Here is a 26,916-nt window from a genome sequence, read left to right as displayed (position 1 = left end):
GGACTGCATCGAGGGCTGGAGACATGGATTCTTTTCTAGAGAGCTGAGCTGAGATGCGAGACAGCAGCTGGTGCAATGCTGAGGTGGCTCTGGCTGTACAGAAAGCAGCAGCCTCCCTGCCCAAATCACCCCATCCAGGTCAGGAGACAGCGCCCCCAGAGCAGCCCAGGCTGCATCAGCCTGCTAGCATCCTTGGACTTCTCCAGGGCAGCTAATGGTGAGCAGGGAGCCGGGGAAACACATCAGCCAGTCACAGCGGCCAGAGGAGTAAGGGTGAGACTCTTGTTAAGGGGTGGGGGAGGCTTACCTGCTAGAGTTTGTTAATTGCTGGTTTTCCCAAGTTCAGCCAGTTGTCCCCTACTCCCCACCCCCATAAAGTTCTATTTGTTTTAGACCCCTGGACTCAGCGCTTGCAGGCAGGGAAGCATTGCCCATCAAGGACTCCCAGTGGGGTATAGACAGTCTCCCAGGTTTCTGGGTGGGGGCTGAAGTCAGTACTATTTAAGTCTTTAGAAGGAACCCCTAGAAAATAGAACCCGGTCCTTTTTGCTCCAGACAGCACCTGGCAGAAGGGTTAAAACTGCTAAACGGTCTGCTCCCCTTCCCAGTGAATCCTTTCAGCCCACGGGCCTTTGGCACCAGGTCAGACCTTTAATGGTTGGTTACCCTGTGTCACTGACACCAGGGGTCTATCATGGAGTTTGTATCCTCCACACCAGCCCCCAGCAGTGCCAGATCACCAAATGCCATGTTAGACCGCCACATCTACACCTAGCCACGCTGTCACTGAATGACTGTTGTGACTGCTTCCCACTGGGGCTGGGTCACATTCCCCCTCAATAACCCCACAGCACTGTCCTCTGGTGGCTCCCCAGCATGGCTTACTCACCGCAGCTTACCCTGCCCGAGATGGCCAACGCTCCCAACATTGATGGCCAACTTGGACATTGATCTCTCCCATTGTTCATTCCCCACTGGGAACACGTGGGTGCTGCGGAAACCCTAGTGCCTGCCAAGGTGAGCTAGAGAGCCACCTACAGCAGCGCATGCCTGTACCAGCTGGAGTCCTGCTGCTGCTGGCCTTCCTCCCTCCCAGCCGCAGCCTTGTCTACAGTGGGATGCCCCAAAGCAGCCCTGCTGGGAACCATGACCTGACCTGGGGCACCTAACCCCAGGCCTCGTTCCACCAAGGCGCCACCTTCATTCTAGAGCTGCCCTGATGGCTGAAGCCCCCACCATAGCCCTGTCTAGGTGAGCATGTCCGTTGTCTCAGGCCTCTCTCCACCTCCTGGAAACATCCTGTCATTACTCACCAGGCCAGTGAAAAACCAGACGAGCCTGTGAATGCAGAACCTTAAAACATGTTTATTTTCGCCTATGTCTATGCGTCAGAGCACAGCCTACCAGAGAGAGCTGCAGCCCGTGTGCTCTGCGGGCCGGGCGGCTCTGGCTGAAATGGAGAACAGAATGCACATCCCGTGCAGGGCAGAATAACATTCATGGGGCCTGCAAGCCCACAGAGTGGGGCAGGAGTGGCCAGGCTCTGCCTGGAGCTGTCTGGCCCTAGCCTGGTGGGAGCAGAGCAGCCACCTCTGACCTAGCCTGGAGGCTCCCCAGACACAGCCGTTAACTGGGACACCTCCCTCTGCGCATGCACAGACATAGACACACAGACACACTCTTCCCGCCCCCCACCCCGTGGAACCAGAGCTCCTCCTGCCCCCTCTCTGCTCTCCCTTAACCCTCCTGGGGGCTCCTGTCCACTGCCAGGGACCCCTTTAGGGTACAGGCTCTCTGTTCAGCATGCTGGGCCCCCGCCCTGCCCTGTGGGTTTCCCTCTCCAGCTTCCTTCCTCTGAGCGGTGACCCAGCATCACCACTCCGTTCCTGGCTGCCCCCAAACCCCTGTTCCTGGTATCAAGCGGTGTATTGAGGCAGAGCTGCGAGGATGCTTGGGGGAGGGGTGCCCTTCCATCAATACCCTCACAGGGTGGACCCCTGGACATGGGGAAGGGGTGTCCTGCCTCTCTAGCATCAGCTGTCGGGCACTAGCAGAGAGAGGCATCCAGATCAGGGGCCTGATCCTTCATGGTGTTGGGCGATGGAGTTGAAGGTGCTCAGCACCTTCTAGAATCTGCCCATTGATTAGCAAGCACAAGGGTGGCCAGTCTTGCATGCCGTGATCTCAGTCCTGTCTTTTTGGGGGCTATATCTCCTGGGATGTGGCAGGGATGGGGGGAGGAGAGCTCTCCCATGCTCTTGGTGGGCTGCATTTGCCTGTTTCCAGTAGGATCCTGTCAGCCTTCCCTGTGTGGCAGACACAGGCCGGGGGGTTGCCCAGACCTGTTCCCCAGGCCCCTCTTTCTGTGCACGTAGTTGTGCGGCCAGTGGGTGAATCTTCCAGCCACTTGTTTATTTACAATGGGAAAGAGAGTGGGGGGCTTCCCCTTCTGCCTGCGCAGGACTAAAGGGAGGAAAGGCCTTAGGAACGATTGATGATGCACAGTGTCATCCGGTGCCATGAAAGCAGGCAAGGCTCTAGCTGCTCACCAAGGGGCTACTGAGGTTGGAGCTCAGGCTATGGGGACACACTCTTCTGGTCAGATGCAACAGACACTGGCTGGCTTGGGGGTGGGGAATAGGCTCTTGGGCCTTTTCCCTCTCTGGGGCACTGGCTCTGATCTGGTGGACTGGTCAGCTCAGGGGGAGGGGAATAGGATACAGGGCACTGGAGATCTGACTGCCCAGAGCAGTCCTTTCTTCCTTCTGCATCCTTCTGCATGGCCCTGTCAAGGCACACAGCCATGGTGAGGAGCTCAGAGCAGGCTGCACCATCAAGCATCTAGGGTTTGCCTATCGGGCCCTGCTGGGGCTCACCAATGGCTCCCTAATGCACATTCTAGTAAGGCAACACCCCCCCGCATCCCCTCGCAAGGCCACAGCACACAGCCTGTGGGACAGCCCAGCACACAAGCTGGCGCACGGAACCCAGGGCTCCCGCACTCTGCTTCTGCCCCTGCCTTTCTGTTCCCGGGAGCAGCACCACAGGGAGCTTTTCAGTTCTCTAACCCTGCTGTCCCTGGCGTCTCCCAACTGGGCAGTGGCACAGCCCCTACATGGGGGTCTTTCCATGGGGCTGAGTTGTGTCCTGGCCCATGGGTAGGGCTCTCAGCAAGTCAGGGGGCGGTGCAAGACACGAGCCCAGCCAGCAGCCTCACTCGCCATGCGACCCTGAACTGCTCTCTCGGGCAGCCTGGCTCTTGAAGGGGCTGCTGGAGAGCTAGGCATAGCTCTTCCTGGCAGCTCCGGCCATAGGTCTGGGCAGTGGGCTGTGCTCCCCGGGCCTTAGGGGATCTCATCCCCTTTGCTTCCTGTCACATGCAGAGGCGCCCACAGCTTCTGGCAGGCAAGCTGGGAGGGGAGCAGCAGTGTTTGGAGGCTGGGTCTTTGAGTGGGGTGTGTGTGTGTGAGTGTGAGTGAGAATGTACACAAGCACGTACACCCCCATGCATACTTGTGTGTGCTCTCAAGCACACACATGCATCCATACACACACAGGTATGCAACACCCCCATGCACACTTGTGCACTCATCCACACGGAGGCATGCACACACCCCTAGCAAGGTACCCATGTGCTCAGTCTCACTCCCCATCTCTGACCTCTCCCAGACACGAGCCGGCAGAGTCACTTGGCCCCCTTCGAGCTCCACGCTCACAATAGCCCCATGCACACAGCACAGCTGCTTGGCCCTGTGTGCCAAGCCACACACCAGCCCACAGATCTGCCCGCTGAGCACGTGAACTGGGCTGGATGCCCTTGCACAGATGCGATTGTACGGGGGGGGAGGGGGAGGGGGAAGCTGTGTGCGACAGCGTACGCGTGTCACTCCAGGGAGGGTCAGGCAGACATGGGAACCAGTGTGTGGAGGGCACTGACCTCCCCTGAGTCAGGTCTCCCTGTTCCCTCCCCCCGTTCCTGCAGCTGCCTCAGCCTGCCTGGGGCGCTCCCTGCCTAGCACCCAGGTGGCTGTGGTATTCGGGGAGCTCACAATGAGGCTGCAAGCTAGCAGGGCTTTTTGGGGGGATGGGGAGGGGAAGTGACTGCACGGGTGGTGGGGGGAGGGGCAGCTAAGCAGCCTTGTGGTTCCACAGGTGCCAGGATTGAATCTCAGTCGCACACAACCGGCCCATCAGGGCCAAATCACCCCTTCCTCCTCCCCCCTCCCCTCCCGGCACAATCCCTTTCACACATACCCTCCCCTTGCTCTGCCCCCTCCCCCCGAGCTCCCTGCTGTGTGGCTTGCAGGCTGGTCTCACCTGGATCGCATGCTTCTCTTGGAGGACTCATGCTTCACAATAACATGCCAGGAAAAGCATTTAGATGAGTCCCAGAGCTGAGCCCCGTTCTCAGGCTGATGAGTGGGATGGAGGAGATGGTGCCTCGTGCTCCTTCTGCTTGTGCCAGCCATCACCTTGGGCCCCTCGCAGGCTCGGACAACCCCCAGGGTGATGCCAGCTGGGGCATGAAGAAGAGATCTAGGGCTCCAGGGAGAGTCCACAGCAATGTACCATGGAGCTCGCCACTCTTTGCTGATGATGCTATTCATGGCCAGAGAGATCAGTGCGGGCTTCCCTCTACCCCAATCTCTCTGGGCTGTTCTTGCCCACCTTTGTTCACCCCCTGCTCCCTGAAGCTAAGAGAGCCACTAGTAGAACGGACGGCTTGAGAACCAGCTGTAGGCTGGGTGGGATCCCCACAAGGTAACACCCAGACAGCCATGGGCATCTGATTAGCTCCCCCTACCTTCATGTCCAGCAGCACCCTCCCTCTGGGACCCCCCCTCGTCTGAGGGAAAGGGGGAATGCTATCTCCTCTATGGATAGCGCCTGCTTAACGCAGAGTCCTCTAGCTGCACCTGGTGCATAGACCAAACCCTACCTCCAGCTGGCCCGTGCTGGGCGAGTTTGTGCTAGCAGGCTCAGAGCTGGGATGTCCATGTCAAGACCACATCTCTGTCCCCCTCATATGGGGGCAGGCAAAGGGACCACTGCAAGGGGACAGTCTGCTCTTCTGCCCCCACTCCTTCTCTGTGCCTATCCCCTTCCCGCTCCCTGGGAAGGGCCCAGACTCTCCCAGGTGACAGGAAAAGGGAAAAGGAAATATAGGATGGAATCAATTTGTAGCTGGGCAGAGAGAAAAGCCACCTGGATCATGGGGGTGGGGGAGGCTTAAGGGGGGGGGATGTAGAAGGAGCAGGAGCATATTTTGGGGGCCCCACCCCCCATGTCTGCTCGGAAGTGCTGCTATGTCTGATCACAGTTCCCAACCCCCCTTCCCTGCAGGGCTCCTGTGCTCTGCCTGCTGCCTTCAGCAGACTCCATTACCAGCTCCCCTTCCTAACATCCCTGGAGCACGCAGCCCCTCGGCTCGCTGGGACAGCCCACACGAGCGCCGTACAGAAGGGGTAGAGGCGCAGTGCCTCCCTGGCAGCCACGGCACAGCCCGCCAAGGGGTTGCTGATGTTCTGCAATGCGAATAGCTGTCCCGGAAACCCAGCTTGTGCCTTGATGTATCATTGTAATTAGGAATGGGAATCTGATCATTAGGCTGTCAGCCAGAGAGCTCACTGGGGGACCAGCTGGTGTTGATCATGCCCCACTGTGTCCTGAGTTCCCGCTGCAGGAGGGGCAGCTGGCATGCCATCTTACAGGCCCTGGGGGGATCAATTCCTGCTTTCATCCTGATGGAGCTGAAAATCTTTGGGTTGCCTTAGTTCTAAAAGGGGGTATCTAGCAAGAGGCTGTTTGGTAGCAGGAGAGAGACCCCCTGCTCCCACATGCTGGTCCCCAACTGATGTCAAGGCTTTCAGTGGCCAAGCTATAAAGCAGAAGGTGACCTTCAAATGGCGGATACAGGCCAAGGTTGTGGTGCTGGGACACCTCAGAGATGAGCGTGGTTTCGTGCCAAGGTAGTCAGAAACAGACCTGGGATGTCCCTTGAACAGTAAGGAAGGATTGCCCCAGCATTGCAGCATGGGCTCTTTCAGCAGCAATCCCCTGCCCCACCTTCTCAGCTCTGCGGGGCACTGGTGCCATATCCCTGCTGCATGTTTCATTTCTTGGTGGGACTCTGCAAAGCTCTGGCTGGAGTTCCTCGTCAAGGGCTGGGGGCGGCTGCAGGGAGTGGACTGCCGGGCTCTGCTTGCCACTTGGGCTCTGCTGATGGGAGGACAATGTTCATTGGGGTGCTGGCAGGATAAGTGCTGCACAGCAGGAGGCAGCGCCTGGCAGCAGCGTTGTGCCATGTGCATGGAGACCCATCACCCCACTGCTGGGCCCAGCCCCTGCCCCGCTGGCCAGCTGCACTCTAGGGGAGGGTCACTACCTGTCCTTGTCCACTCGCTCTCCATCATTCCCACCTCTCCGCATCTTCCGTACACCTACACTACGATGGGCGTGTCCGAGAAAACAGAGCTGACAGAGTCCGGGTCTGACATTTTCCTGGGGGCCTTCTGGGCCCTTCTGGCCGCCTGCTCTGGCGTGCTGTTGGGTTTGACCTTACCGTTCTGGCCTTGCATGGGGCCGGAAGCCGCGAGGTGGCTGAGGCTTCCCTTGCGAACGGCCACCTCGGGGTTGTGGTTGGGCGTGGTGCTGAGCATGGAGGAGTTGATGCTGTCCTCTGGTTGGGCGGCCAGCTTCTCGTTGCCACGGCAGCAGCAGCGGCACGGTGTCAGGTACAGGTAGATGAGCACCAGAATGACGCTGAGGATGCAGCCCACCAGTGTGGTGTAGGCAGTGTTCAGCGTGTCGTGAGTTCCGTGCTGGGTGAAGTTGTGGACCATCACGTCCACGTAGAGGGTCTCATTGAAGGCTTGGCTGACTGCATAGCAGGTGTACGTGCCCATGTCCTCCACCCGGATGAGGCGGATCTGCAGGCTGCCATTGCCCAGCACTGTCATGGTGCTGTTGGCGGTCTCCTCCGGGAAGCGCCTGTTGTTTGGGGTCACCCACTCCCTGGTGATCGCCCCCCGGACCTTGGTGTCGCAGTCGATGGTCACCGTGTCCCCCAGGTAGGCCTCCAGCATGTGCTCCTTGAACTCGCTGCAGTTGAGGGAGTCCTGGCTGTTGAGGGTGAAGACGCTGACGCTGCGCTTGGCCAGGGGCAGGCTGCACACCAGCTCCTCCCGGAAGTCCACCACCGAGCTGAGCTGGCGTGCGTGCCAGTGCGTGAAGAGCTCGTACAGCCCGCAGTCACAGCTCAGCGGGTTGCTGTGGAGGTAGAGGCCGTTTTTCATCCAGGCAGGGAGGCCTTTCAGGGCCGCGACCGGCAGGCCCTTGATTTTGTTGGCAGAAAGGTCCAGCAGGGCTAGGTCGGGCAGCTTGGCCCGGTCCTTCACCAGCTCCATGGGGAAGCGGGAGATTTGGTTCTGGCTCAGGTAGAGTTTCTGCAGCCTGGCCATGTCATCGAAAGCGCTGCGGTCCATCTGGGCGATCTGGTTGTTGTAGAGCAGCAGCACCTCCAGCTCCTGCAGCTGGCTGAAGAGGAACTCCTCCAGCGCCTTGATGCTGTTGGAGGAGAGGTCCAGGTACCGCAGGTGCGGGACGTGGCAGAAGGCCTCGGTGGAGATGAAGCCCAGGGCGTTGTGGTTGAGCAGCAGGGAGTGGAGGTGGGGGAGGCGGGCGGGGGTCCAGTCCGCCCGCAGGCGGGTCAGGTTGTTGTGGCTGAGGTCCAGGATGGCTGTGAAGCGAGGCAGCTTAGTGGGGATGATTCCGAGGCCCAGCTTGGAGCAGCTGATGATGTTGCTAGCACACACGCATTTTGGGGGGCAGTTCAGGACCGACCCCCCTTCCCGGGCAAGGTCACAACCCAGCAGCAAGAGGACCAGGAGCCAGACTCTCCCGCAGCTCAGCCCCAGGCGTTGACCAGGCGCTAAATACCAAAGCCACATGGTAACGCTCAGCGAGGCAGGGCCAGGTGCCAGGCGCAGAGAGCCGCAGGGCCGGGAACCATTGGTGCAGCGGCGATGCTGGTGCTGGCTCGGAGGCTGCTAGGATCTGGTGCAGCGAGCGGGGAAAGCTTGGCACGCTGCCGGAATATTAATCACCCGAGTCATGCTCGCATCCACCTGCTCTTTGCCATGGGCTGCCCGGCTGCAGCGTGCCCGGAATCACCGCTGCGGGCGGGGGATCGGGCCGGGCGGGCCAGCGGGAGCGAAGCCTGGCCCTGCGGAGTCCGTCTCTTCCTGCCTCGCTGCTCTGCGCCGAGCCCCGGGCCGGGCAGGCGGCGCCACCGCTCCCTCTACGAGCAGGACAGGTGTGGGCCGGGCCGCGGGTCCCCCAGTCCGGGGAGAGGCCCCCGCGGTGCTCAGCCCATCCTCGCGTCTCCCGGGACCGGGGCCAAGCGAGCCCCCCGCGCCGCCCTGCGAAGGCAGCCCCCGGCCCGCTCCTCGGACGGCGCCGCGCAGCGGGGGAAGGAGCCTGAGGCGCAGCGAGCGCGGGGAGCGCCGGCCCCGGGTGCCGGGGGGAGGCTGTCACCGCGCGGGGGGCTGGCTGGCCGGGGGGCCGGACCAGCGCTGCCCGTCCCGAGCCGCGCTCATCGCCACCCGCCGCAGCCGGGAGCGGGGCCGGGCTCCTCGGGCAGCGGCCGGCCGGGAAGCCCTGGGAGCGAGCGAGCCAGGGAAGCCCCGACGCTGCAGCAACCCTGGCTCGGACCCGGCTGGAGGGGGGCTGGGGGCTGCTCCTGGATGCTCCGCTCCCGCCTGGCTTCGCAAAGGTTCCGGTTCTCGGATCCTCCTCCGCCTTGACGGTCACAGGCGCCTTATTAGCATTATTATGATTGTATTATTCGGGGGGGCGGTGCGAACCAGTCACCAGCCGCTCCCGGCGCACCGCGGCCAGGCATTGGCTGGGGCTGCGCCGCACTAGCCCAATGAATCGTCGCTGGCTTTTAACCTGTGACGTGCTGGCTGCCAGCAGGGACATCCAGCCCCGCTGCTTCAGGAGCAATGGGCGGCGGGGGGGGGGAAATAGGGCCAGGCACGGGCTGTGATCTCCTTGCGGGGACGGAGGCTGCTCAGCACGCTGCTGAATCAGGCCCCTCTATAGTTTATAATTAGAAGAGTATTCAAAAGGGAAATCACAGTGCAAACTCTGGGCTGGCTCTTGGACATGCAGTGCTTACAGCCCTGGACGGTGGGTGGCCTCCTGTGTTGGAGGGAAATAAGGGAAAACCACACGAAAAATAAGGGACAACACCATGTCCCTTCGCAGAGCATGACTTTTTCTCTCACTTGTACATATCTACTGCCCTCGAGACAGTACACATTGCCGTTGTCACCAGCGTCAACCTAATGTACTTACCAGTCTGAATACATTTCATGCATCTTAAAAATAAGAGATGCGTGGTCACCCAACTGCCAGCGACAGGCCGCATTGTGCCCAGGGATAAGCATTAACAATGCCAGATACTATTGATTGAGCCAGATCTTATTCTTTAGTCTAACGCGCTGGCAGATTCACAGCACCTTCCCGTCTAGATTAGACATGGCACAATAGCACAAGGAGAGCAGGAGAACAAGGGGAAGATGGTGGGAAAGGGTGGGGAGGGGGTGGGCACCAGGTAAGGAGATGGGCCAGAGGGGTGTGTGCATGCGTCTAGATGGGATTGTAATCGAGCTAATGAAGAATTCCCCACTGGAGAAAAAATTGCAACAGAAAATGGCTTTTCAGATTAAAAACATTTTCACAAAAATGTCCATTTTGGAAAAAAAGATAATTTTTATCCAAAACCTGAAATATTTCTATTTTAAACCAAAATATTTTAGTTTTTTTAAAAAGTCAAAAATATCAAATAATTTTATTGACAAAAACAAATATATTTTTGGTTTGGTTGAAATTTCTCCTGGGAAAAACAATCCAGCCCTAGTTCTGAAACTTTTGTTTGCTTATGTAGCTTTAAGTGCAAACTGGGGGGAGGGGGGAGGTTCCTGGTAGCAGGGCTCCATTACGCTGGTACTAGAAGGCTGGCCCAGACTGAGGGGTAGGCATTATAGGGTTTATTCCCATTGTAGATCCCACATGGGCAGTAGGACCCCAATGCCCGGGAACAGCACCAATTTTTCAGGGCCGGGTTCACATCACCCTCTTCCCCCTGCAGTGTCTGTGCATCCAAAACGGACATAGCCCCCTCCCCCCCCCCCCCGCATATTTTACCCTCTTTTGAAGCATCAGTTATTGCAATAGGCAAGATACTGGATGAGGCCAGTCTGCATATGGAGGAGACTAGATGGACCATTGGTCTGACTCCTTACAGCAGGAGGCAGGATAGTGGCATAGCCAGCCCAGTGCTGTGTGCAGACCCAGAGAGCTCAAAAAGCCTGTAAACATTTGGGTTCTTACAAGTCCCAACCCTTAGAATACTTTGAGGTTTGCCTTTGTGTTATCTCCGGTGCCTTTGTGGTGGTCTCCTGCCTCTTGGGGCCTCGTGTAGCCCAGTGTGTGTGCTCTGCAGTTTGCTCTGCAGGCTGGAGGGGAGACAGACATGCAATATTCACTTCTTTTCTACTACCCAAAGGCAAGCCATGGAAGCAGCCAACTTTTCATCTTAGTTGTGGTTTCCAAAGTTACTTTTAACTGAGATATCAAGGAAATTGCTAAAGGTCATAAATTATTAGTGCCTTTAGATTTTCATGTCACTTATGGGACTGGATCTTTCCCAACACAGATGCCCACAAACACAGCATTAATCCTCTCTCCCTCTCAGCAGAGAGCTCGGGAAGAATGGCTACAAATCATGGGTGAGTCGATGGAGACATGTTGGGCTAAACTCTCTCAGGGACAGCAGTGGAAACCCCTTTGACTTTGATGAGCAGTTGAGGGCACAATCTGACCCATTGAATCCAGATAGAATTGGATGGAGCAGAATGATATAAATATCTGTGCAAGGCTCAGGGGTGGCTGAACAGGGTCAGAGAAAACAAGAACCAGCCCGAATCTTCAGCCGAGGCCAAGTCTTTCTTTGACATTCTGAAAAGTCTGGTCTGGTCTTCTTGGGTGGATGCAAATTCGCATGTGAAACTGGGCTGGCTATCTAGTCCAGTATCCTGCCTCCTGCCATACTGGAGTGGATCATAAATCCAATGTTTGTAGTTCATTCTGTGACACTCTGTACCTCGGGGGAATGCCCAGCACTCCCATGTTCATCCTTGTAAAATGATTATGTGGTATCCAATGCAAAGTTTGTCATGTGTCTTTGGAAGGCTCATGATCATTGTTGTTATAGTGATGTTATAGTAATTGTTGCAGTAACGTTATAGGTTATAATTTCATGTATATAGTTATGAGGCTGAAAATGTATCCTCATGGCTTAAAATAAACCCAGGCAAAAACTCTCCAAAAGCAGAGAGGCAGTTCACACCTCATCAGGATAGGTATGGGACAAACCCAGCCCAGCCTCACAGGAACAAAGGACGTTGGCCTAGGCAGCAACAAAAGAATCTGTTAGACTCTCGAGTGAGTCACCGCCCTTCCTTTGGTCAGTTTGGGACTGCAATGAGGTAATGCTTACCTGACTCTGAAGTGGGGGGGGCAAAGCCAAGAGGGAAGAAAGGACATGATAAAAGGGAGAGATGTTTGCCATGCTCTTCCTCTCTCTTCCACCTACATCTACAGACATCACCACCACCAAGCGACTGAATCGCTGATCAAAGTGGAGAGCCTGGCTGAAAAGCAACCAGCCAGCCTGTGGTGAGAAGCATCCAAGTTTGTAAAGACACTGAAAGTGTTAAGATCAGCTTAGAATGCGTTTTGTTTTTATTTTATTTGACCAAATCTGACTTGTTATGCTTTGGCTTATAATCACTTAAAATCTATCTTTATAGTTAATAAATCTGTTTGTTTATTCTACCGGAAGCAGTGCGTTTGGTTTGAAGCGTGTCAGAGATGCCATTTGGGATAACAAGCCTGGTACATATCAATTTCTTTATTAAATTGACAAACTCATATAAGCTTGCAGTGTTCAGCGGGCATAACTGGACACTGCAAGATGGAGGTTCCTAGGGTTATGTCTGGGATCGGAGATATTGGCTAGTGTCATTCAGCTGCACAATCCAAGGAGCAGCTTAAATGCCAGAGGCTGTGCATGAACAGCCCAGGAGTGGGGGTTCTCACAGCAGAGCAGGGTAAGGCTGGCTCCCAGAGTCAAGGATTGGAGTGACCTAGCAGATCACCAGTCCGGATAACACCAGAGTGGAACGTCACACATGCCCCGTCTGCGGGTCAGAGAGTGACTGAGGTTTGTGCATGCTTGGAGAAGGGACCAGAGCTGCCCAGAGGATTCAGGGGGTCTGGGGCAAAGCAATTTCGGGGCCCCTTTCCATAAAAAAAAGTTGCAATACTATAGAATATTATATTCTCGTGGGGGCCACTGTGGGGCCTGGGGCAAATTGCCCCACTTGGCCCCCTCCCCCGGCAGCCCTGGAAGGGACATTGCAGGGAATTGTGACAATTATTATTTATCATTTGTATTACCAGAGTACCTTGAAGCACAGACACGGAGGAAGAGACGGTCCCTGCCCCGAAGAGTTTACGTCAACTATCCCATTTCACAGGTGCATGGGAGTGTGTGGGGGGGGAGAATGCTTTGTCCAAGGTGACATGTGGAGCATGCGGCAGAAACTGAATAGAACGCAGGACTCCTGACTCTCTTTCTGCTCTCTAAGCATCACAGGTGCATCAGTAGTATTATTACCATTACACAGATGGGGAAACAGATACAGATTTAGGAAGTGACCTACCGAAGGTCACAGAGAGTTAGAATTGGGAATAGACCACGCGTTTCCTGACTCTTAATCATGAGCACTAACCAGTGGCCCATGCTCCCTCTCACCCAGCTGGGAATTCACATGCACTCCAACTTGGCTCTATCTGAATCTCTGTCTATGTCTATGCTTCATGGGTTCCCTTCACTGTGTCATTCATCAGCTTTCTTTTCTCTCCTTGAAACCAATGCAAAAATGACAATAACAGTGATTATTTTGTAAATTATTTTAATGCGCAAAAGCCAGGAATTGCAAAGTTACTGGACCAAATTCTACTGTCACTTACCCTAGTGTAAAGCTGGAGTAATACCTTTGACATCCGAGTAAATGAATGAATGTGAGATTGTCACAGCAACGGTAACTCTGCCACACTGTGCAATAGATAAATGGGTGGATGTGGGGGGAGGGGGAGAGGGGGAGAGGGAGAGGGATGGATGGATGGATCTTGAGACACAGGAAAGGGCTGGTGTTCAGAAGGCAGGTGCTCAGCACTGTCTGAAAACCAGGCCCCTTAAGGCATCTCAAGTTGGGCATCCAAAAATTGATGCCCCCAAAATCACTAGTTACTTGGACAATCTTGGCTGAGATATCCCAATTGGGGGGAGGGGTGTGCTGAGAGATGCCTGGTGTGACCATGAGCCTCTAATACCTTAACTTCTGTGCATTTAAATGCTAACTCCGAATGTCACTGTACCCTGGTCCCTTGGGGAGGGGGCAGAGACAGGGTGGGAAGAGGTGGAACAAGGGCGGGGGCGGAATGGGGCACAGCCTTGGGGTGGAGTGGGGGTGGAGCACCCCCAGAGAAAAGGAAAAGTTGGTGCCTATGGAGGGTCATGACGATCTATATAATAATTATCCTTGCCCTAGTGACCCCTGGGCTCCCAAAGACGTGATAAGGAGGCATTTGGCATGTATCTGTGGCAGGCTTCTTCCCGGAATGGCAGTCTACGCAAATTTTTGATGTCCTTGGAAGACTTTAGCTCCAGAATGTCTGATTAAGGAATTAAAAGAGACCGAATCATGCAGGGCTGACAGCAAGAGATGGCAATTGGCTGACCCAGGACTGGCTAAAGCTGTTAAGTAGATAAATGCAAGTGTGTGCTGCCCAGTGCGGTGATGGTGCATGCAGTGAAATAATCCTCTTAAATGAGCACCAACTGATGGATAATTGAAGTGGATACCCTGCTAAAGAGCATGGAGAGTTGAACCACATTAAAAATAATTGCTGAAGCCTGGCTTGTGTGTGCTCCCAGTTCAGCCTTGCAATCCTCCTGGCTCTAATGACTGGAAGGTCGCACCAGCACTTGCAGTAGCAGGCAGTGTGCTAACAAGCAAACCAGGGGCAGCTGCGGACATGTGCCATGAACAGAGAGCCCTCACCCTGACCCTGGGGCTCAAACTGAATCAGGCTCCGCCCCTGCCCCATCTTCCAAGCCACACTTCTCCTAAGGTGGAATCAAGGGGTCTAGTTCTGATCTCACTAACACCAACTGTACACTGGTGTCACCCAGTGGGTGACCCTTATTTACACCAGGGGATGAGAGGAGAAGACCACCCAGTGGAATTGCAGGGGGCCTTGTATCATGAGGGGCCTGGCACATGACTGGGGACTGTGAAATAGCACAAGGATGGCCCAATGAGTAGGGTACTAGACTGGTACATGGTGGATGTGAGTTCAAGTTACAACTCTGCCATAGGCTTACTGTGTTACCTTGGACAATACTCTTAGCTTCTCTTGCCTCAGTTTCCATCTGTACAATGAGACTAACAGCCCAGCCCTGCCCCACAGGGGTATGTGAGGATATATATATTCAGGACTGTGAAATGCACAGACACTGTAAGTGTCACAGTGGGGTTGTGGGCAGACAGACCTAGTAGCCAGAGGCCGTGGTCATGAGACAGGAGTCAGCTGGGTCAGGGTACCAGGAGGTCAGAAACAGGAGACAAACTGGAGGTGAGAACAACAAATCAGATGCCAGGAAATTGGGCATGGGGCACACACTCCAGAACAGTGTGGACAGCTTCCTGTTCCTGCTGTTGGCTTAAGTAGGGCTAGTAGGCCAATCATCTGCTCTGGGACTCCACCAATAGGACTGCAGGGGCGGAGCCTCAAACAGGAGCTGGGCTTCAGGTGTTCCAGGTATGCAGGCTGTCAGATGGAGGGTTGGAGCACGGCTGCTCCTATAAACCCTGCAGACCCAGGTTTGCGACTGGTGGGTCACATAGGTACAGACTCCATGGGTGCTCCAGGGCTGGAGCACCCATGTCAAAAAAATAGTGGGTGCTCAACACCCACCAGACACAGCTATTTGGTGCCGCCACCAATCAGCTGTTTGGTGGCTTGGGGGAGGATGGAGAGCAATGAATGGTGGGCAGGCAGGGGCCTTGGGGAGGGGGCAGAGCAGGGGCAGGAAGAAGTGGGGTCTTGGGGAGGGGTGGAGGGGGGGCAGGGCTTTGGGATGGAGTGGGGATGGAGAACCCTCAGGGAAAAGGGAAAGTTTGTGCCTATGGTGAGTCATGACAATCTATACCTAATAGAGAGAGGAGTTACTCCTGATTTACAGCAGGATCAATACAAGAAGAATCAGGCCAGTAGAGTTCCTCCTGAGAGAGGAGCTGCTTTTGACTCAGACCTTGGCTACACTTACCCGCTAGTTCGGCGGCTGGCAATCAAACTTCTGGGTTCGACTTATCGCGTCTAGTCTGGACGCGATAAGTCGAACCCGGAAGTGCTCGCCGTCGACTGCGGTACTCCAGCTCGGCGAGAGGAGTACCGCGGAGTCTACGGGGGAGCCTGCCTGCCGAGTGTGGACCAAGGTAAGTTCGAACTAAGGTACTTCGAACTTCAGCTACGTTATTCACGTAGCTGAAGTTGCGTACCTTAGTTCGAATTAGGGGGGTAGTGTAGACCTGGCCTTAGTGTATCAGTCTGCCCTCTGGATACTGGTACCTCAGTATGGAGTGCCTTAGGACTCAGTGTGCCTAGTGAAGAAACTGTATCGTGGTATGCTGAGCGGAGTCAGCGTCCACAGCTGCCTTCTAGACTGGTTTTCAGTAGAATCAGGAGTACGCCGGGGTGCATTTTCTCACCTTCATTATTGAATGTTCTAATAGACTAACCAGTGAGAAAGCTGATGGAGGCCAAAGTAGGTGGTGTGAAATATAACGATTCATCAAATTTAGAGGATCTCAAACATGCGGATGATTTTGCCTCACTGGGAGAGCCACTGACAAACTACAGCTAATGCTGGATGAGCTGTGAAAAACTGTAGAATCTCTGTAACTTAAGATCAATGGTGATAAAATGCAAGCTACTCACGCCTGCTGTAAAATGGGACAGAACAACCTGCCAGCACTCCATGCAGATATCAAAGGCATTGAATGGTGAATAGTTTTATCTATTTGGCTAGTTGGTGGACAGCAGGAGGTTTGTCGGATCAGTCTTGCATCAGTGGCATTTCAGTGATTTCAAAGGCCTTTGTTTGGGTGGCAGGATGTCTGTGTGACAAAAGACACACATGTGCAATACAGTAATGATGAAAACAGTTCTATGGAGCAGAACCAAAAATAGCCAAGGAAGGAAACTAAACAGCTTTCAGTGTCAAAAGTTACAGCATATTCTTAACATCCATTGGTTTGCTTTTGTCATGAACTAGAAAATACATGGACGATCCCGGCAAGTTGCAGTCTTGCATCAGTTGAAAGCAAGATGATTGCAGTGTTGGAGTTATGTCCAGTGTGCTGAGGAAGGTACGCCTTTACAGATAGCTTATAGAGCGGAGGTTGAAGAAAGTAGATCATGAGGCCAACCACAAATGAAGTTGGAAGATGCAGTTTTGAGGGATTTAAGCACTTGTCCCATACTAACTCTTGCTGCAGCACAAAGACCTGCAAGGGACCATTCAAGATGGATGTCCATTTGACATGCCACCATGGCTACATTGTAGCCATGTGAAACTGCTGTTGCTGAAAGGATATCTGAATGAATTTTGTTATGTGCACCGATATGGAGGTGATGTGTGACACATCAGCTCCATATTGGTGCACATAACAAAGTTCATATGGTGGGGATGGGGCTGAGGGGTTCGGAGGGTGGGAGGGGGCTCGGGATGAGGCAGAGGGTTGGGGTACAGGGGGGTGAGGGGTCAGGCTGGGGGTGCAGGCTCTGGGGTGGGGCTGGAGATGAGGGGTTTGGGGTGCAGGCTGCCCCGGGGCTATGGCAGGGAGAGAGGACTCTCTCCAGCTCTCTCACCCCACAGCAGCACCTGGGCTGGGGGAGGGGAGGGGTGTCTCTCCAATTGCCGTGGCAGGTCTGGGCTGGGGCTGGGTTGGGGCTGGGGGAGGGGCGCCTCTTCCCCGGCCATGGCAGGTCTGGGCCAGGCTGGGTTGGGTCCAGGGCAGGAGGAGAGGAATCTCTCCCCATGCAGCCCTGTGTGCCTGCACGGCGCTAAATATGCTGCTGTGTGGCCATGCGGCTGCGCCGCTTCAAGGGAACTTAGGTCAGGACTGACACAGAGGAGGGAGGAAGCACCTCGCTGGCTCCAGCCAAGAAGCAGCAGGAATCCTGGACCGCGGGAGCAGGAGGTGCCGAGACCCAGCCAGGTGCCCAGACACCGGCAGACGCCTCAGGGAGATCGCCGTCACCAGGAGCAGCACTGCCCAAGGAGCCCGGGGACTCCAAAGATGCCCAGACTTCAACTATAGGAGTTATGGTAAGAAGTAGCTCAGGGAGGGACTAGCCAGAATCCCAGCAGCAATCGGTGTGTTTCAGGCGGATTCCCCACCGACTTAGTGGCAAACCCATTCCCTATCCCTGGGCTGGGACCCGATAGAGCAGGAAGGGTCTGGGTCCCCCTACCCTGACCATCCCTCTTTGGCAGGTGGACTCTCCTATGGGTTGCCCCCTCCTATGGACTCTGGCCATTGGTCCGCGCTTCCCTGCAGCCAAGGGGAGTCCTATTAACTCCAAACATCCGGCCACGCAGCCTTGAGGCTAAGGGCAGCCATATTGATTCAATCACAGGGCTACCATGCCCGGACCACCCCCTGCAAGAATGATGGGGTGGTACTTGCCCCGCGACACGTCACTTGCACCAAAAATCACACATCAGACTGATCCCAGACCCAAGAGACCAGTCACTTACTCCAGATCAGTTGGTGGTACTCTAGATCTTACACCAAAGACAATGCTGGCAGTCAATTGTATAGTAAACTAACTAAAGGTTTATTAGCTAAGAAAAGGAAATGAGTTACTGAGAGGTTAAAGTAGGTAAAATATATGCACAGATGAATCACAGTTTGTAATTCCAAATGGTGGCAGTGATGTAATAAACTGCCAGTTTCCCCAAAGTCTTTTTTGGGTACCCAGATTGTCGCTGGGGATCTCCGCTTTGCCTCTGGTGCACTTCCCTGTGAGAGTCCAAACAGGCCAGAGATGAAAGATCTTTCCTTGAATCCATATTTATAGCTTTTTCTCACAGAAAACAAGCCGACTGTGTCTTTACTTACGTGGACTCTTCCTCTGATGATGGAGAGTGAGGAATGCACTTGGAGTCTTTGACCTCTGATTAGGGATGAGAGTAACTTAAAGGACTTACCGGTATGCCGGAGTCCTGAGCTGGGGGCGGGGCCTCAACTGGAAGGGGTGTTGCCTCAAGTGGAAGAGGCAGGGCCTTTAAATCCGGCAGCACCCTGGGCCCTTTAAATCACCCCCGAAGCCCCGCTACCGCTACTCCAAGGCTCTGGCAGCAGGGCTCGGGCAGCAATTTAAAAGGCCCGGGGCTCTGGACACTGCTGGGAGCCCCAAGCCCTTTAAATCGCTGGCCCAGGGAAGCCGGTCTGGTACGGCGCACCGGCTCTTGCCAGTATGCCGGACCGGACCGGACCGGACCGGACCGGACCAACTTACTTTCACCTCTGCCTCCGATCATCACACACAATAACCACTGGCTTTGAAATTAGCACTTTTCTGTTAAAGTCCCTCACTGGCATTCCACATGGCTTCCCTGAGGGGTTAGTTAGTTATTGGCGTACACATAATGGAAATGTTTGCCATTACTTTATAACAGGTTAAGTAAAAACAATGCCAGTAACATCCCATAAGCTTTCATGAAGTTAACACCCCAAATACACTGTGATAAATTTAACAATCACTTTGATTTATACACAAGTGAATTGAACTGAAAACACTCTGGCATGATGTGGTCTGCCAACGTCACACTGCCAATGAAATGCAGGCCGGATACAGAGAAATGCCGCTAAAAACAGTCCCTCTCTCCTTGTACTGCCCTCCCTTGGCTACAGTGTCAGGTGTTAAATTCTGGCCAGTGGAAGCGGGTACAGGGATAAATGCACCAGGCAGTGACAGCAGCAGCTGCTGCTGGAGGGCTACCTGGGCAACGGACTGAAGGGAATGTCTAAGGAGCCCCGGGGGCATGATGGAACCATAGGAATGCAGGGGTTGTGGGCAAAAGAGGGAGAGAATTGTGCCCTTTGCTGTGCGTGGGGAAAGTGGAGAGGGAGGGAAGGAAGGACCCCCCCCCCCCGACATATATATGCACACAGCCTCACACCACATACATATGCACACAAAATACATACCTGCACCACAAATATACACCCCCCATTACACACACCCATACCCACTATATATGTATACACTACTCCTGAGGGCATTCTGTGCCAAAAAATAAAAAATTCTGCGCACAATATTTTAAAATTCTGCAAGTTTTAGTTGTCTATAAATAAATGCAGAGGCTCCAGCATGGCAGTGGGGAGCACAGGCCACTGGCTGCACAAAGGTGGAAGATCACCCTGCAGCCCCTCCTGCCCCAGGACACAGACTCAGCGGTGAGACTGCACCCAACCCTGACAAAGCACAAGGCCTGGGCCTACCCCAGAAACACCCTGGAGCCCTGCCCCTGTGTGCCAGGCGCACCAGGTGTAGGGCAGGTAGGCTCAACCAGGCAGGATCCAAGTGTGGAGGGGCTCAGTGTGAAGGGGATTCAGGTGTGGGGTGAGAGGATTCTGTGTGGGACAATCTGGGTGCAGGCAGCTCAGTGTTGGGGGATCTGGATGCACAGAGGTTTGTTGGGGAGGTTCCAGGTGCAGGGGCAATTGGACTCTGCAGGGGCTTCCAGGTGAAGCTGGTTGGGCTCAGTGGAAGGGTCTGGCTGCTAGAGAGTGGGGCTTGGTGGAGTGGGGGTCAAGGTGCAGCTAGTTGGGGATCAGTGGCATGGGGATCTGGATGTGGGGGCTCAGGGTGGCACAGGGGGTGGGGCATCAGGGTGAGGATTTGAGTGCAGGGAGCTCAGTAAGTGTTGGTTTGGGTGCGGGGTGGAGGTCTGGAGGCAAGTGTTGAGGTTCAGTGGGGTGGGGTTCAGATAAGGAGGGCTAGGGGAGTTCTGGGTGTGGCTTGGCAGGGATGTCTGGGTATGGGAGGTCTGGATGCATGGGGGTTGGGCAGATGAGAGAGCAGCTCCCTGTACAGTGACCCCTCCCCCTGCAGCTGAGGAGCGATAGAGACAGGAAGCAGGGGAGGATGCTGAGCTCCCTGCAGCTGGGGGAGGTTTCTGGGGATGGGTATGACACAGTCCCAGCCACTCCTTGCAGGGGAAGAGGAAGTCCCGTCCTCTCCTGCTTCCACCCCAGCTGGGACTAGCAGCTGATCCCAGTTTAGGGTAGGAGCCACTGGCTGGAGCGTCCCCAGCCCCATGGTGATTTACCTCTCTGTCAGCTGCCCCAGGTGCCTGAAATGATGTACCTGCGCAGCTAGGGAGTGGGACTGCTCTTGCAGCTTCCCTTTGCTTCCTTGTCAGAAAGCAATTTTTCTGCGAGGAAGCAAAGAAATCTGCAGTGGACATGAATTCTGCACACGTGCAGAGGCACAGAATTCCCCCAGGAGTAATTACACACAAATACTGATACACCTCACACATCTATGCAGCCACAATATACTCACAGACATGCACACAGCTACACCATATGTACAGACAGGCAATACACCTATACAGATTATACACACACACACACACACACACACACACACACACACACACACACACATATATGCATGCATAACGCTTACATCCATCCATCATACACACAGAACATACACTCACAGATATAAACAGTAAACACACCCACTACATAAATGACACGCACACAGAGTGCATTTATTATTATTACAGTAGTGTCTAGGACAGAGGTTCTCAACCTTTTTCTTTCTGAGCCCCCCCCTCCCCCAACATGCTACAAAAATTCCACAGCCCATCTGTGCCACAACAACTGTTTTTCTGCATCTAAAAGCCAGGGTCACTGTTAGGGGATAGCAAGCAGAACAATTGCCTGGGCCCCGCGCCACAGGGGGCACCGCAGAGCTAAGTTGCTCAGGCTTTGGCTTCAGCCCCAGGCGGTGGGGCTTCAGCTTTCTGCCCTGGGCCCCAGCAAGTCTAATGGTGGCCCTGCTTGACGGACCTCCTGAAACCTATTTGTGGCCCCACTGGTCTAGGAGCCCCACTCATGTCCCAGTACCCATTATGTCAGGCGCGGTACAAACACAGAACAAAAAGACGGTCCCTGCCTCAGGGAGCGCACAACCTAAGTATCAGATAAGAGACAACAGCTGGACACAGGCAAACCAAAAGGGGTGTACAAGAAAACAGTGAGACAGGATTGGCCAGCATGACAGGCTGTGTTTTCAGCACACCAGATGCCTAGGTGTGGTCAAGTTGTTTTGAAGCCCTCACAGCAAAAGAGAGTGTGCGTAGGGACATGAAGGAGAAGAATGAAGGAGTTTGTGGGTGCTTACAGGGAGCTCCACCCCAGTGGGAGGGGCAGTCTGGGGGGAAGCACAAAGCAAGGCTGGCTCCAGGCACCAGCGAACAAAGCAGGTGCTTGGAGTGGCCAATGGGAAGGGGCGGCATGTCCGGGTCTTTGGCGGCAATTTGGCGGTGGGTCCCTCAGTCCCTCTCGGACCGAAGGACCCGTCGCAGAATTGCCACCAACGAACGAAGCGGCGCAGTTGAGCTGCCGCAGAAGTGCCGCTGATCACGGCTTTTTTTATTTTATTTTTCCTTGGGGCAGCAAAAAAGCCTGAGCCTGAGCCGATCCTGGCACAAAGGGGCTTGTTAGAAAATTTAACAAGTGAGGGGTGGAGACTGGCCACATATATAGGCACATACACAGGCAGACCCATTAGTACAAATACACACTAACACTCACCTACACAGACATGTATAGTGCACAGACATACTATCCATCTGTCTGTCTGTCCCTCTATCTATCCATCCCCATACACTGCATCTCTCTCCCCACACACACCATTATCTATCTATCTATCTATCCCCATACACCACATTCATCTCTCTCTCTCTCTCTCTCTCTCTCTCTCTCTCTCACTCTCTCATGTGGTGACTCCTTTCCCCACCCCCACACAGGGCCGGCTTTAGGCCAATTCCACCAATTCCCCTGAATCAGGCCCCGCGCCTAAGAGGGCCCCACGCCCAGTGGCAGGGCCGCCGGGGTGGGGGCAAGTGGCCGAGAATCCCTTCCCTGGCTAGAGGCTCCTTTTTAATTTTTACTCACCCGGCAGCGCTCCGGGTCTTCGGCGGCACTTCAGCGGCGGGTCCTTCACTCGCACAGGGTCTTCGGCAGCACTTCAGCAGCAGGTCCTTCAGTGCCACCAAAGACCCGGAGCGAGTGAAGGACAAACCGCCGAAGACTACGAGTGCCGCCCGGTGAGTACAAGCCCCACATGTTTTTTTACGTGTTTTTTTTTTTTTTCAGTCATCCCTGCCGGGGCTCCGTCAAAACTGTTCGAATCGGGCCCCGCACTTCCTAAAGCCGGCTCTGCCCCCACAGCTGAACTATGGGCACCCATCAGCCTTCATGGGTTGTGAACGTCTCGCCCTGAACCCACCCCAAGGAGGGGCTAGTTGATTGTCCTGCCCTGGGTCCCTTGTGCTCTGGACAATGTAGAGCCTGGCCTGGTCCTCCAGCCATCCCAGCCTAGCAAACTAACAGCCTGGCAGGCAGCAAGGAGGAAGATGATAATGTCTGACACCAGTCATGGCCCCACCCTGCCCTGCACCTCAGCGGAGCTAGTCCAGCTCCCACCTGAGAGAGCCAGGCTGTGCTGGCTTGGAATGAAGGTCCAGCCCATGTGTGTGGATGGAACAGAAACCGTCAGGCTCCAGATGCTGGGAGTCTGAGAACAAGCAGCAATCTCATGAGAGCACAGCTAGAGGGCTTTAACCTTCACTCAGCAAGCCATGTCCTTCCCCCTCCCCCACCTGCTTGTTCCAGGAATGACCTTCCCTTGCATCAGCCCTCTCTCTTGCTGTCTTACGTAAGTTACTTGTATCCTTGGCTCCCAGGCATATTTTTAGATGCAAACATTTGTGCAATTTTTTGATCCAAAATTAGAGGGAAGGGAAATGAAGACAAATAAACAGGGATCAAAATCTGAATCAGATGTTTGGATGAAGGTGGGAAGCTCGCCAGACAAAATGCAAAGAACGTACGATCCCCTGAACTTCTTCTTCACCACCCACAAACCCAGCAACCCCCAACTCTTCCTTATTACCCATTCCAGAAGGTTTCAGACCTGCTGAGAGCAGGAAGAGAAAACTGGGCATGGCAGACACTGGTGGGCTCTAAGGATCTCACTATTATCACCACTGGTGGAGCTAACCTGGTGCGGTCGCAGTGTGACATTTTAGGACAGAAAGATCCTCTGCTAGTCCCTGCCCCTTCTGGCTGCTGGGTTTCACACCAGAGCTCTGTCTCCACCTGGCGCTGGTCCCATCAGCTCCTTGGCTGGCCCTGCTCCAGCTCTGCAACTTCTGCTCCATCCCAGCGGGTTCCCAGAGTGATGTTTGTTCCTCAGGCTAAACTAGTCTCAAAATAGAAGCGGTGTGGTCCAGTGGATAGGACATGGAGGTAGGCCTCAGGAGATTTGGGCTCTATTTCAGGCTCGCTGTGTGACCTTGGCCAGGTCCCGTCCCGTCCCAGTGCCTCAGTTTCCCTATTACTAGCTGGAGATACTAGATGGACCACTGGTGCAGCATTAGGAGCCCTGTGGACAGCAAGTGCTAAGTGTGGCTCTGAATGGTATCACTGGCACTTGTACTGTAGTGCCCGGCTGAATTCAGAGCTCTCCTTATGCCCAGCCTCACAGTGTCTGAAAGAATCACCTCAGCATCTCCTGTCCCCCAGCCTCTCTCCAATTATCACCCCTCTGTCCCTTTCCCTGTCTCTTTCTCCCTGCGCAGTCTCCTCTCCTTCCTTCTTTCTCTCCCTTGAGTTTATGTTTCTCCTTCCCTGACTTTTCCCTCTTCTCTCCTTCATCAGTGTCTCCACCTCCCTCCTTTCCCTCTGCTACTTTTCCTTCCTTCCTTCCTTTCTCCCTCTTTCTATTTTCCTTTTCCTCCCTCTCTTAATCTCTTCACCCTCCCGCCCACTCATCCATCACTTGCCCCCCCATCTCTTTCTCCCTCTAGTTTATACAATCTCTTTCCTTCTTCTCTTCCCTGCTCCCCTATCTCTCGCTTTCTCTCCCTGCGTCCCTGGCCCAAGGTCACCCCTCTATACAGCCGAATCAATGGCATTCTCTTCTAAAGCTGGCTTTGGCTGTGGTGCTTTGGCTGCAGTGAAGCAGAACAGAATGAGATGAGAATCCCTCCCCATTGGAGGGGAAGCACAGGGAGTGTCATCTTCAAAGGCTGGGTACAATCGTGTATATTATCTTCAGAGCCAGCCCTGGCTGGATCTCTTTTACTCTGCCTTTGCGCTGTTCTGCAAGCGCATGGGCTGCAAACATTCCAAGCACTGAGCACCCCTGGGACCTGGCCTCTGTTTTTCTCTCTATTAGTTATTTGTGGGCTTCTGATTAGTGCCTGGAATAAATAACGGCGCGATAATGATTTCCCTGATCACTGCCTGGTGGGAGTTAGAGGCTCTGCCATGCAGCTGGGATGCCGCAGCGTTGCAGAGGGTGCCTGCAGGGTGGTGGATTCTCAGCCATCTCACTCGAAATCACCCAGGCTTGGAGCTGAGCTAGTATCATTCCCTTCACCTGCACCCTGGGGCCACTCAAAGCGGAGGCACCCCCATCTCCTGTCCTGGCCAAAAGACCCCGGGACAGGGTAGATAAGGGGTTAATTTGCCCCCCAGTGTACCTGTGTTGGCTGGGAGGCCTCAGTAAAGAGGGAGAACCCAGGCTGTGGAATCCCAGGCTAGGGGTGGGGGAAGCTGTGGGAAGGGTGTCCTGCCTCCCTGGCCCCTTCAGCTGAATTCAGCATTTCAGAGCCAAGAGCCAGGCTGGTCTGACGTCATGCAGCTAATTAATAGAGTGCTGGGGGGAGGAAAGGATCCAGCCCCCAAGTCTGAACATCAGGACTTTAAAACCCAGACCCAGATTCTACCGCCCGTGCACCCATCTCTTGCCTTCTCCCTCCCATGCCCAGTGGTGCTGCCCCATCTCTGCATGCTCATCTGGGAGCAGTCGCTGTCCCAGTGCCAAAGCCACATCACTCCCTAGTTTCCCTTTCCTGCGGTGCTGGCGGGGGGACACAGACTTAGCACATGGGGCTGGTGGGCCAGGGAGGGACCCCAGCACAGTGGGTGGAGATTAGCGAGTAGATTAACTGCAGAAGTGAAAGGAGATCAAGATAACAGATTACAAGGGAGGAGATTTATTGCGTTTCTCTCCTCCCCCTCTCCATAATCTCCCCCTTCATTTGGATTCTGTAGGTGGAAGATCTGCTACCTCTGGCCAGGGTCCAGAGAGTGAAAGTCCCTGTGATTAAGTGGTGTTGCAAGGGCACATGAACACAGAGTGCTGGGAGGGAATCAGTGTGGGCAGGACAGTGTGGGCATGGACTATAAGGTGGATAGAAATAGAAAACTGGCTAGATCGTCGGGCTCAAAGGGTAGTGATCAACTGCTTGATGTCTAGTTGGCAGCCGGTATCAAGCGGAGTGCCCCAAGGGTCGGTCCTGGGGGCCGGTTTTGTTCAATATCTTCATTAATGATCCGGAGGATGGTGTGGACTGCACCCTCATCAAGTTTGCAGATGACACTAAACTGGGAGGAGAGGTAGATACGCTGGAGGGTAGGGATAGGATACAGAGGGTCCTAGACAAATTAGAGGATTGGGCCAAAAGAAATCTGATGAGGTTCAACAAGGACAAGTGCAGAGTCCTACATTGAGGATGGAAGAATCCCATGCACTGCTACAGACTAGGGACTGAATGGCTAAGCAGCAGTTCTGCAGAAAAGGACCTGGGAATTAAAGTGGACGAGAAGCTGGATATGAGTCAGCAGTGTGCTCTTGTTGCCAAGAAGGCCAACGGCATATTGGGGCTGTGTTAGTAGGATCATTGCCAGCAGATCGAGGGAAGTGATTATTCCCCTCTATTCGGCACTGGTGAGGGGACACCTGGAGTATTGTGTCCAGTTTTGGTCCCCCCACTATAGAAGGGATGTGGACAAATTGGAGAGAGTCCAGCGGAGAGCAACGAAAATGATTAGGAGGCTGGGGCACATGACTTATGAGGAGAGGCTGAGGGAACTGGGGTTATTTAGTCTGCAGAAGAGAAGAGTGAGGCAGGATTTGATAGCAGCCTTCAACTACCTGAGGGAAGGTTCCAAAGAGGATGGAACCTCAGCTGTTCTCAGTGGTGGCAGATGACAGAACAAGGAGCAATGGTCTAAAGTTGTAGTGGGGGAGGTCTAGATTGGATATTAGGAAAAACTATTTCACTAGGAGGATGGTGAAGCACTGGAATGGGTTACCTAGGGAAGTAGTGGAATCTCCATCCTTAGAGGTTTTTAAGGCCCAGCTTGACAAAGCCCTGGCTGGGATGATTTAGTTGGTGTTGGTCCTGCTTTGAGCAGGGGATTGGACTAGATTACCTCCTGAGGTCTCTTCCAACCCTAATCTTCTATGATTCTATGGCAGGAGAGGGGCGTGCAAGTGACCAGACAGCAAGTGTGAAAAATCGGGACGGGGGTGGGGGGTAATAGGAGCCTATATAAGAAAAAGACCCAAAAATCGGGACTGTCCCTATAAAATCAGGACATCTGGTCACCCTAG

At 54.4% G+C, this 26,916-nt stretch overlaps 1 protein-coding gene across 1 annotated transcript; it reads right to left on the bottom strand.

Moving 5' to 3' along the window:
• Nucleotides 1–1,345: 1,345 nt before the first annotated feature.
• AMIGO1 (adhesion molecule with Ig like domain 1) lies at nucleotides 1,346–9,002 on the bottom strand. Its single transcript, XM_005311000.4, has one exon. The coding sequence runs from the start codon at nucleotides 7,947–7,949 to the stop codon at nucleotides 6,441–6,443; it is 1,509 nt and encodes a 502-aa protein (XP_005311057.1). The 5' UTR covers nucleotides 7,950–9,002; the 3' UTR covers nucleotides 1,346–6,440.
• Nucleotides 9,003–26,916: the final 17,914 nt, after the last annotated feature.

The sequence above is a fragment of the Chrysemys picta genome, chromosome 4 (assembly GCF_011386835.1).
Source record: "Chrysemys picta bellii isolate R12L10 chromosome 4, ASM1138683v2, whole genome shotgun sequence".
In the NCBI taxonomy this organism is placed as follows: domain Eukaryota; kingdom Metazoa; phylum Chordata; order Testudines; family Emydidae; genus Chrysemys; species Chrysemys picta.
Note: the sequence above shows the minus strand (reverse complement) of the source record. Positions and strands in the feature narration are given on the sequence as shown.